Source organism: Corythoichthys intestinalis, chromosome 16, assembly GCF_030265065.1.
Source record: "Corythoichthys intestinalis isolate RoL2023-P3 chromosome 16, ASM3026506v1, whole genome shotgun sequence".
NCBI classification, from domain to species: domain Eukaryota; kingdom Metazoa; phylum Chordata; class Actinopteri; order Syngnathiformes; family Syngnathidae; genus Corythoichthys; species Corythoichthys intestinalis.
Window position 1 is genome coordinate 24,797,591 of NC_080410.1, and position 10,874 is coordinate 24,808,464.

The 10,874-nt window shown below is 39.9% G+C and overlaps 2 protein-coding genes across 4 annotated transcripts in view; one reads left to right on the top strand and one right to left on the bottom strand.

Moving 5' to 3' along the window:
* The window catches only part of tex2 (testis expressed 2), a 69,567-nt gene extending 59,048 nt beyond the window's left edge, over positions 1-10,519 (bottom strand). For both annotated transcript variants that reach the window (XM_057860923.1, XM_057860922.1), the window contains exon 1: positions 10,174-10,519. The gene's annotated coding sequence lies outside the window, so the exon portion shown is untranslated. The remainder of the gene's footprint in view (positions 1-10,173) is intronic.
* LOC130931819 (uncharacterized) lies at positions 721-4,145 on the top strand. 2 transcript variants are annotated; one of them, XM_057860926.1, is made up of 4 exons: positions 721-2,689; positions 2,828-2,905; positions 3,503-3,628; positions 3,842-4,145. In XM_057860926.1, exons 1-4 carry the CDS (start codon positions 742-744, stop codon positions 4,054-4,056), a joined length of 2,367 nt encoding a protein of 788 aa, XP_057716909.1. In that variant the 5' UTR covers positions 721-741; the 3' UTR covers positions 4,057-4,145. The 2 variants fall into 2 exon arrangements, with proteins under 2 accessions (XP_057716909.1, XP_057716910.1); XM_057860927.1 differs by lacking the exon at positions 2,828-2,905.
* Positions 10,520-10,874: the final 355 nt, after the last annotated feature.

Genomic DNA, 10,874 nt, shown 5'->3' on the forward strand with positions numbered 1-10,874 from the left:
GTAAGTGGATGAACTTGCAAAATCACAAGGGGTGCAAATACTTCTGCTCCTCACTGTAAATATTGTCAACCTAAATCTCAACTTGTTGACAGGACGTACAGTTGAATTTAAGTGAATCTCCTGAATTTTAGATCTCAAGCACCACTGAGCATTCCTCTCTAGGACCTGCGAAGTCAGAAATGAAGGTACTATTGTCGTTTTTCAGTGTTTGATATATACCGTTTTTGATATTTGTGTGTAGACCTCTTACCTCTGTGACAGTATTCAGCAGATCACGGTTTCTTTGTTCTTTAGAACTTGGATTCAAACCATTCTTTTCCCATGGACAAAAAAACCCTGCATAATATGGGTTTGGTTAACTACACAGATTCCGATTCTGATGAATCCCAAGAGCTATCCATAAATCCTTACCAAAGTACTATCCCAAAGCTCAGGAGAACTAAATGTATGCAGGTCAACAGCACACTTAGCCGATATCAGGTATGTATTAGGAATTGTGTTGTCTTTTCATTGGTCGTCTGCCTTCTTTCATTAATACATTTTTTTTTCTAGGTGGAAAATGAAGTTGACGGTAATGGAGAGCTTCTTTACTCCACCTCAGAGGACAGTGGAGATGAATATATTCCAGGCACAAGTGAGGAATCAGATGCGAGTGAAGGTTTGCAATGTGTCGACTCTCTCTTTAAGAAGGGTATCATCAAAGATTTGTCTCACCTTACAAATACATCAAAAGCCTCCTCGATGCCATCTGTTAAAAGAGGGCGTCCACCTGTTAGGAGGAGTAGCTCTGGTTCGATGCGTGAAAGGAAATGTTTGAAAAGTGTGCATCATCACTCCCCACCATCCAGTCAGGCTGACTCAATAAACCAGAGTGGAGTAGGTGATGTTGCTTCTCCTTTAAAGAATTCAACGATGGATTTTGACCAGGACCAAATTTCTCCTGATAGTTCCTCTTCTCTTCTTACAAATAAAAATTCTGGTGGTCGACTTTGCGTACTTGCTGCAAGCAAAAAAAACAACGGGTCAAGATGTTACAATAAGAAACAGTACTGTTTGTACTGCAAGCTGGGAGTTGTAAAATTTGCGAGGCATCTAGAGCGGGCACATTCAGATGAGTCAGAGGTTGCACAGGCTTTTGCTTTCAACAAAGGCTCCAAAGAAAGGCGGCTCCATCTGGAACAGCTGAGAAACAGGGGTAACTTTGCCCACAATGTTGATGTCCTAAATTCTGGGGTGGGTAACCTTGTTCCTCGCAAGCAGCCAAGACATGATTCAAATGCACAGGATTTCTTACATTGTGCCTATTGTCAAGGATTTTTCGCCAGAAAACTCCTTTGGAAACACATGGCAATTTGCAAGCTGAGGCCCTGTGAACCTCACAGGCCAGGTAAAACCCGTGTCCAGGCTCTGTGTGCATTTAGTACGCTTGCTCCACCTGATGTCAAGCAGGACTTATGGAAACTGTTAAGCAACATGGTCCAAGATGATGTTTCATCAGCAGTTAAAAAAGACATCTGTATCTTGGAGTACGGTGACCATCTTTACAACCGACTGGGGCATGATCCAGACAAACATGAATATATTAGGCAGAAATTAAGAGAACTTGGACGACTTCTGCTTTGTTCTAGAAAAACGACTTCAATGAAGACAATACAAGAACACATTCAACCATCCAATTTCATGAATGTTGTCCAGGCTGTAAAAGAGCTGGCAGGCTATGATGGCAGAACCGGTGCTTACAAGCGTCCAAGTCTTGCTCTCAAAATTGGATACAGCCTTACGAAGATATCAATGCTTGTTGAAAGTCGTGCCAATTTACAAAAAGACTACAGTGCTGCCAAAGAAGCTCGCACATTTCGCAAAGTGTATGAAACACGCTGGAACGAAAATATTTCAGCTGCATCGCTGAGGACACTGCACGAATCCAGGTGGAACCAGCCTCAACTACTTCCTTTCACCAAGGATGTCCAAACCCTCCACTGTTATTTGGATGAGAAACAGAAGCATTTCAGCGCTAAACTATCAACCGAGATCTCCGCTCAGTCGTGGTCACAGCTGGCCAAGGTCACATTGACGCAGGTCATTCTTTTTAACCGACGAAGAGCTGGAGAGGTGTCTAAGATGCCAATGACTGCATACTTGTCTAACACTACTACAGACCTTCAGGATGACATTTTGGAAGCCCTGACATCTCTTGAAAAGAAACTATGCCAACATTTCAGACGGATCGAGATCAGGGGGAAAAGAGGAAGAAAGGTTCCTGTGCTTCTAACCCCAGCAATGCAGCACACCTTGGACTTACTTACCAGCAAACGGCAAGAATGTGGGGTTCCTCAGGAAAATGGATACCTGTTTGCAAGACCATTTGCTTTGACGTGCTACAGAGGTTCTGACTCTCTAAGATATTATGCCCAGGCCTGTGGCGCAAAAAGTCCCAAGAGTCTCACCTCAACAAAGCTTCGCAAACAAACAGGAACTCTCTCACAAGTTCTGAACCTTAGCAACACGGAGTTGGACCAGCTAGCTGGTTTCCTTGGTCACGATATAAGAGTACATCGGCAGTTTTACAGGCTTCCTGAGGGTACTCTCCAGCTTGCTAAAATAAGCAAAGTACTTCTGGCCCTGGAAAAAGGACGTCTGAAGGATTTCAAGGGCAAGTCCTTGGATGACATAAGCATTGATCCTGAGGGTAATATATATTTATAAAAAAATATTTTTTCATCTATCGTCTACTGTTGAAAGAGAATGCACTGTTTCATTATTTTCGAGCATTTCTGCACCATTTAAAATCTAAAAGCAATGGACATTCTCGTTCATTCCCATACAGAGAATGTGCACACTGATAGTGATTCTAACAGTGACCCTGAAAGCGAACCTGATGAAGCGTGCAGGTCAACGACTGAAGGTAGGATTTGACATAAGACATCTTGATATTTGAGGATGTTTGCATTCAGCTAAAATCTGAATTAGTGGCACTACATGATATGAATACCTGTCTACATCAGTCGAAGCATGTTTGGTATTGTTATAAAACTCAATGTATGCTGTACAAATTTATAATAAATCCAGAGAACAGCTATCCATCTCCCTACCAATTATCGGCGCTGATATTTGAAAATTTGACGTATATCGGTATCTGCCTTTTTTAAATCCGACCGGTCGATATCAAACAAATCAATTTGAAACTAGGGATGTCCCAATCCGATCGCGCCATTTTCAGAGGATCAGAATCAGGTGAACAGGATCCGCTTTTTAACATTTTCTGCTTCATGCGCGTACAGCCTCTCAATCTCCCTCCTGCTACATTTCTTGGTCAGACAGTGCAGCTGGCGTTTGCTTGTTAAAGTTAAGGATGTTTGGAAGGCGTTGTGTCTTTGATCTTGCCAGAGAAGCTTGGGAGCGCTGCCTTCAAAGTGCCAACTCGTTCAGCTTATCAAACACTAGCAGTAGGTTGTGTGTTGCTTTGTTTTACAATATATAATATCTTGCTTTTATTTTGTAGAGAGTAACGTGACCCCTAATGAAAGAGATGATCCATCAGAATTGCACGTTGATGGACCATCTCCTCAGCAGATACCCAAACCTCAGTCCACCAAACGGAAACAAAAGTCACCCAAAAAAGGAAAAGGTAAGTTTCATGAGATTTTTTTAAAATGTTGATTTTAATGTTTATTTCTCTAACTTTTCAGTTATATATTTTTTAAATTCATTTTGGAAATGATATTGTGATGTGCTAGTTGACTGTGCACTACGCAACCGCCATATTTAGAACAGGGTATCATGGACTAAATGACTCGACTAATTTGAAACAAATTTAATGATGAATGTTTGTTTTTGTAAGGTCGACAACCGGTTAAAAAGAAGCCATGGAAGAAAGAGGAGGTCCTGGCTGTTGAGAAGCATATGATGTCATTCATCACTACCTGCCGTGTTCCACGGAAGAGCGACTGCGAGGACTGCCTTAAAAAGGAAAAAGTAGCACTCAAAAACAGGAATTGGTCAGCAGTAAAATTTTACATTAAAAACAGGATCACAGCTCTCAAAAGGAGAGTTTAGGGGGATGTAGGGGATATATACGGTGACCCTTTTTATATTGCTATATGTGCTTTGTGACCATCTCTACAGACCTCCGTGAAGTTACCCCCCCCATCAGACGAAAATTTATATAAGAATGATGGCAATAGTTTGTGCTACGTTTTTTTTTTTGTCCTGCTATTGTTGCGATATTTATAACTCTAATATAGGTTTGAGGTCAATCAACCTCCCATTTTGATTTAAAAAATTGTGTCAATTGTTTGTGCTGTAAAAAATTGTCGTTTGTGCTGCGATCGTTTTATAGATATTGAGATATTAATTTCGAGTGAGGACGTCATAACTCCCATGGCTGACGGAGCTCAGCAACTCTCAATAACAGAGGGCTGTCCAAACAACTAGCACGAACGTATCGGGAACGAATGGCACTTCTGGTCCATTTTGCGGTAAATGAGGAGGTGAGAGTGACGTCATCACTTGAAATTCAAATCTACAGCCCCCCCATCCACTACAAAATGGACCCGAATTCGTTTCTGCTCGTTATTGACACCCCCGTTATTGAGAGACTTGATACGCTCCGTGAGCCATGGGAGTTATGACATTCTCACTGGAAATTAAATATATATAAATAAAAATTTACAGCTCAAATGATTGACATTTTCATATAAATTTGCGACTGATGGGGGCGGCTTCACGGAGGTCTGTAGAGATGGTCACAAAGCACATATAGCAATATGCAAAGTCGTCCTTTTTTTTTTATTTTTTTAATTTTTTTAACTTCCGTGTTATCCTTTTGAAGTTGTGCTGTGGCAATTGGGGTTCGTGCTTTTACCAGTTTGCAATTGCGCTTTAGAAATTGGGGATCGTGTTGTGGCAGGTTGCATTCGTGCTTCTTTTCTTTTGCAAAGCGTTTGCAAATACAAAAAAAGCACGAACCCCAATTGCAAAGTGTTTGGACTTTTGGATTTTGCCTCACACCTCTCGACCATGGTAGATATGCCATTGATAATTTTGTTTATAACTGTTTGCACTTGTTTCGTTTGTTTTGAAGCGATACAGCAGTTAAGAGAGAATAAAGACGATGACTTACCTTGTGCATGTTGCACTTCACTGTTACTGGCTAAAACTTTTTGAACTATAACCCCCCCCTCGACTTGCGGTTTACGGTCAAGTGTTACAACCTAAAGTGCACTCCTGCGGCTAAAAGTCGAGTGCGGCCTATGTAAACAACCAATTACTTGTAAAATTTGGTGATTGCATCTTAGTTAGGTGAGGTTTACACTACAAAAGTTTGAACCCCAAACTTTTGAACCGTAGTGTACAGTCTGAAATTCCAGTAAATTTTTATCCAACATAAAGTAGAATTTAAACTGTAAATGTATCGTAATTAATGCAGTGATATCCAATGATCCCTCGTTTTTTGTGGTTAATAGGGAGCGGGGAGCCCCCCCCCGATAATCGAAATCCGCAAAGTAGATGTGTAGCTTATTTACATACAAAAAAACATATTTTTTTTGTGTGTGTTCAATGATTTCACTCAGATTTAGCATTGGAAAGAGTATAATTAACTATAACAGTATAATTCTTTAAATTTTTCATTGACTGAGTCCTCTCAAATCAACTTGCTGTTTAGAACCGCACACAACACAATGAGTTGCCATAGCGACTACAGCCAGTGTTTAAAAAATTTAAACGAGGCGGCGGCCTTTGAAAGGTAGTTGTCTGGGCACTTCAAAGCAGCTCCCATGTCACTCATCGTTAATTTTAACAAGCTGCAGCTGCCTGGTGAGAAAAAGCTTCAGGAGGGAGTGTGAGAGGCTGTGCATGATCGGATGGCATATCTGTATATAATCCTGCATTTTTTATTTTTTTTCCAAATTGAAAAAAAATATCAGTGATGGACTGAGAGCGCGATGTAGCGAGGGATCACTGTAGTTCTTATATGGCTATGCAGTGATTTATTTGAGCAATACTAGAACAACCTGTGCAAAGTTACAACAAAAATTGAATATCAGAAGTCCAAGACAAAGAATAACTTAATGCCAAAAGGAAAAAAATATGTTTTAAGGCACATTCCATTAAAATATTATTATGTGTCAGTTCTGACACATCAATGGTCACTGAAGAAAATGCACATATAAAAGAAACTTACACCAAATACTACTTGGTCAATTAGTAGTTTTACGGCATGTTCTTCGGGTGACATAGAGTGGTTCCACAAAGTCGCAATGAACTGACATTTGTGTGGGTGGTGGGCATTATTACTGTCCCCAGAAGTAGGTATGATCTGACGTTTTTCTAACTGGTACCCAGGAAGGGAGAAAAACAGATAGTGTGCATAGTTACTGACCCCAGAAGAAGGTATGATCTGACGTTTGTGTCAGTGGTACCAAGAAGACTGGAAAAAACGGTCAGTGTGTAAAGTTACTGACCCCAGAAGTAGGTATGATCTGAGGTTTGTGTATGCGGTACCCAGGAAGGGATAAAAATCAGGTATTGTGTATAGTTATTGACCCCATAATTGACGAAAACGAAAAAATGTCCCCACAAGTCGGTCTGTAGTCAGGTCGATGCCTCTATACTTTGTCTAAATGGAAATTTAAAGTGATTTTTGCATTGTGCAATTTTTGGGGATGCTCCCTGATTTTTTTCATTGCTCTACGACATTCAGAAAGGGTGGTCCCCATAATGCACGGTCTTGTCGGGTGTCCCTACAATGACAGAAAAACAAGGCTGTGTGTGTGCGCGTGTGTGTGTCTGTGTGGTTTGGAAGGGTCAAACCATCAGGCAATCAAACGTGCGTTTGAGGCGGGAAAAAATGGACCGGCACATTCAGCAAGTGAAAAGGGAGAAATGTAAGCCTGAACAATGAAAATTATTCACTCAATAATTGTAGGGTCGATTCTATCCTTACAACATATGGGAAGACAATCTGAATTGCATATATAACTGAACTCATTACATAATGCAAATACGGTTGCTTAAAAGTTGGTGGGGATAATTTGAGCATCATGAAAAGTTGGTAGTGTTATATCCCTGCCATCCCTATGCAAACCTACGCCCTTGTTAACTATATAAAAATAGGTACCTGAATGTAATTGAAACCTGGCGTCGACGTATGTGGATATCACATTTTGAGTCATTTAGTCCACACTAAATGTTAATTCTGTATGTAGCCTACATGACCCAAAATGTGATTTCCACATATATGGATGCCATTTTTTTTTTGGGGGGGGGGGGGGGGGGGGGAGTATTATATTTAAAAAAAGGCAAGTTAATCTATTTAGATGCAGCATTCAAGTTATTTTCGAATATGAGTAGTAGATTAAAATGCCTAGTTCAATAAGGTGAATGATCATGTTTCACTGCCGTTGACAGAGACAGACATCCAAACTAGGGCTGTCAAACGATTAAAATTTTTAATCACAGCTTAAAAATTAATTAATCGTAATTAATCGCAATTCAAACCATCTATAAAATATGCCATATTTTTCTGTAAATTATTGTTGGAATGGAAAGATAAGACACGAGACAGATATCTACATTCAACATACTGTACATAAGTACTGTATTTGTTTATTATAACAATAAATCAACAAGATGACATTAACATTAACATTCTGTTAAAGCGATCCATGGATTGCAAGACTTGTAGTTCTTAAAAATGTTAGTACATGTTAAAGACATTTTATATTAAAACCCCTCTTAATGTTTTCGTTTTAATAAAATTTGTAAAATTTTCGATCAAAAAATAAACTAGTAGGTCAACATTGTTCATATCAATAATTACACAATTCTCATGGTCATAAAATCAGTCGCACCCAAGCGCCAGCAGAGGGCGACAAAACTCCAGAAAACACAAGTAACAAGTGCACATGACCCTGTGCTATCATTTTAATCTGTTTGAGCGGGGCATATGCGTTAATTGCGTTAAATCTTTTAACGTGATTAATTTTCAAAATTAATTACCGCCCGTTAACGCGATAATTTTGACAGCCCTAATCCAAACCACTTTGACTGCGAAAGCTGCCCTTCACAGTCAAAATGGTTTGGACGTCTATCACTGTCAATAGCATTGAATTATTTGTTACTAAATGTTAGAATTAGGGCTGTCAAAATGGCGTACCGCAAGCAACACGTCACTTCCGCTCATTAATATTCATGACATTAGCTACTGTTGCTAAGCAGGGACAAGCCACTGTTTGTCAATAATAGGAAATGAATGGAAATCATGTACGAAGGAGATGTTTACAGCGCTAAACCTACCAATTCTCTCCGAAAATGATGTGCCTGGTGCCAAATTGACTGGCAAAGATGTGGAATAACATATAAATGTTCAGTTAAAGAGATAGCTTTATTGTCGAAGGCTGAAAAAGACGAAAAAAAACGAGCCGACCTAAGCATAGCTTTAGCTTTTTTATCGACACGACTGACAATGACATTCTCCTGTTTGAACAAGCTATTCTTTACCATCAGCCCTGTCTTTCTTACATATCCTCTGGTTGTCCTACGTCTCTTACCGTTCTTGGGGGTAATTTAGTTAGCTTTGTGTAGCGATCGCAAATGCTACTCAGTGACAGCCAACGAACACTTAATTTTTTCATTGATAACACATCTTAATCCTATAATTTATTTACACTTCCCCCTTACTAAAGTTGTTTTTTATATATATAACAGAACAGCAACAGTGGCAGTCAGATACCATTGTAATTCTTTTCAGGTCATTCATTGTCAGACAGAAGCAGTACGGCACAACGTTACGCTAAAAAAATAAGTTCAAAATATAAAAATGGCTTACCTCTTTGTCCTCTGAAAGACCATGCTAACCCAACATAATGTTTACTGCATATGAAGTGTGAATTGATTCGCCGAGGTGGTGTTAAAGTCCGCGCAAGTTGATTCGGTCTTCACATTTTATCCTCCCGAGTTTTTGGTTCCGGAAACGTATGAAGAAAACATCCTTCATGTGTCGTAATGTCTAGAGTCATTTCTACAAATTCCAAAAAAGCAATGCGTGATCGGCATGTTCGTTTTTGAAAGATTACCGGAGAAAAGTAGCACTTTTTACGTTGGGTCTATGCGAGGGCGGGTCTATAATGTCCCACTTCGGCTTTACTTCCGCTTTACGATGCGACGTCACGGTCTAAAAATAGCCTGCGTGCGGTACGCCATTATCGCGTTAGCGGGCGTTGATTAATTTTTTAAATTAATCACGTTAAAATATTTGACGCAATTAACGCAGATGCACCGCTCAGACAGATTTAAATGACAGTACAGTGAAACGCTCACTTGTTGTGTTTTATGGAGTTTTGCCGCCCTCTGCTGGCGCTTGGCTGCGACTGATTTTATAGGCTTCAGCATCCATGAGCATTGTGTAAGTAATAATTGACATCAACAATGGCGGGCTACTAGTTTATTTTTTGATTGAAAATTTAGCAAATTTTATTAAAACAAAAACATGAAGAGGGGTTTTAATATAAAATTTCAATAACTTGTATTAACATTTTTCTTTTAAGAACTACAAGTCTTTCTATCCATGGATCGCTTAAACATAACGTTAATAATGTTAATGCCATCTTGTTAATTTATTGTTATAATAAACAAATACGGTCCTTATGTACCGTATGTTGAATGTATATATCCATCTTGTGTCTTATCTTTCCGTTCCAACAATAATTTACAGAAAAATATGGCATATTTTATAGATGGTTTGAATTGCGATTAATTACGATTAATTAATTTTTAAGCTGTAATTGACAGCCCTAGTTAGAATATAACTATATATTTTCTAATTTAATCAAATATTGTTTAAAAACTTACATTATTAAACATGAAATACCTGCATTTGTACAATAATTTTTGTGTGCTTCTCATTAATGTACTGGAACTAGGTCTTCATTTCCACAGCCCTGCACTCGAATGAACTCATTCAAATCATGTTGAATTATCCCAAATGCGATCTTAAAGGGCCAGAACCGCGTTTTACCTCATTTTGTATTCTGTAGTACAGCATCATCGCGGCAGCTTTATTTATCGCGGTTGCTAGGAAGATTTGTACCGCTAATCCAATCGGGCCCACAGCGACAAAGTAATCCGGTTCATTGTCAAAAACAGAGAGAGTGGAAAGAACCGGAACCTCACCCTGGTTACTTTACCGCATCCTCATCTCGGGGTTGTCCAGGCCACGACGAAGCATCCGTGGGAGGTTTGGGTAAATCTGCGTAATCCGAGCTGGTTCCGGACGTGATGAGGGACCGGATCCCACAAGTGTACGCGCACAAAGGGGAGGGCTGGTTCCGTGCAGCACGGAACGTCTTTCTGGATCGGTCTGCGGCGTGCTGATTTTGTTTTGGTGAATGGCGAGCGCCACACCCCCTCCTCAACAGTGACATTGCATTTCCGCTAGGAGGGGCGTCCTCTCCCTCCCTCCCTACACGGACGCGGGTTCGGGATCGTCGTGTTGGACCACTGCAAGAAGGAAGTAAATCTGCACGGGGAGGAGAAAGAGGAGGAGGAGAGAGCTGCGTCACGGCATCCCCTTACTCAAATGGAGAGCTTTCGCGTTTCAAGAATTTAGCAACTTTTAAAATAATAAATATAAAACTTGGACGAATAGCGATGATTCCGTGTTGACGTTTGGAAAAAAGCAAGCTTTATATGTTTGCGTATTGCATTAAAATCAGTCGAATATTAAATAAATAATAAATGCACGTCAATGTCAGTTCCATCTGTTAGGAAATGCTGGCATCTAGCGGTCATATACGGAAATGTCAATGTGAGCGTCTGCAGCTCAATAAACTTTCATTCATTCATAGTTTAGAAAAAATCTATGGAGTGCCAGG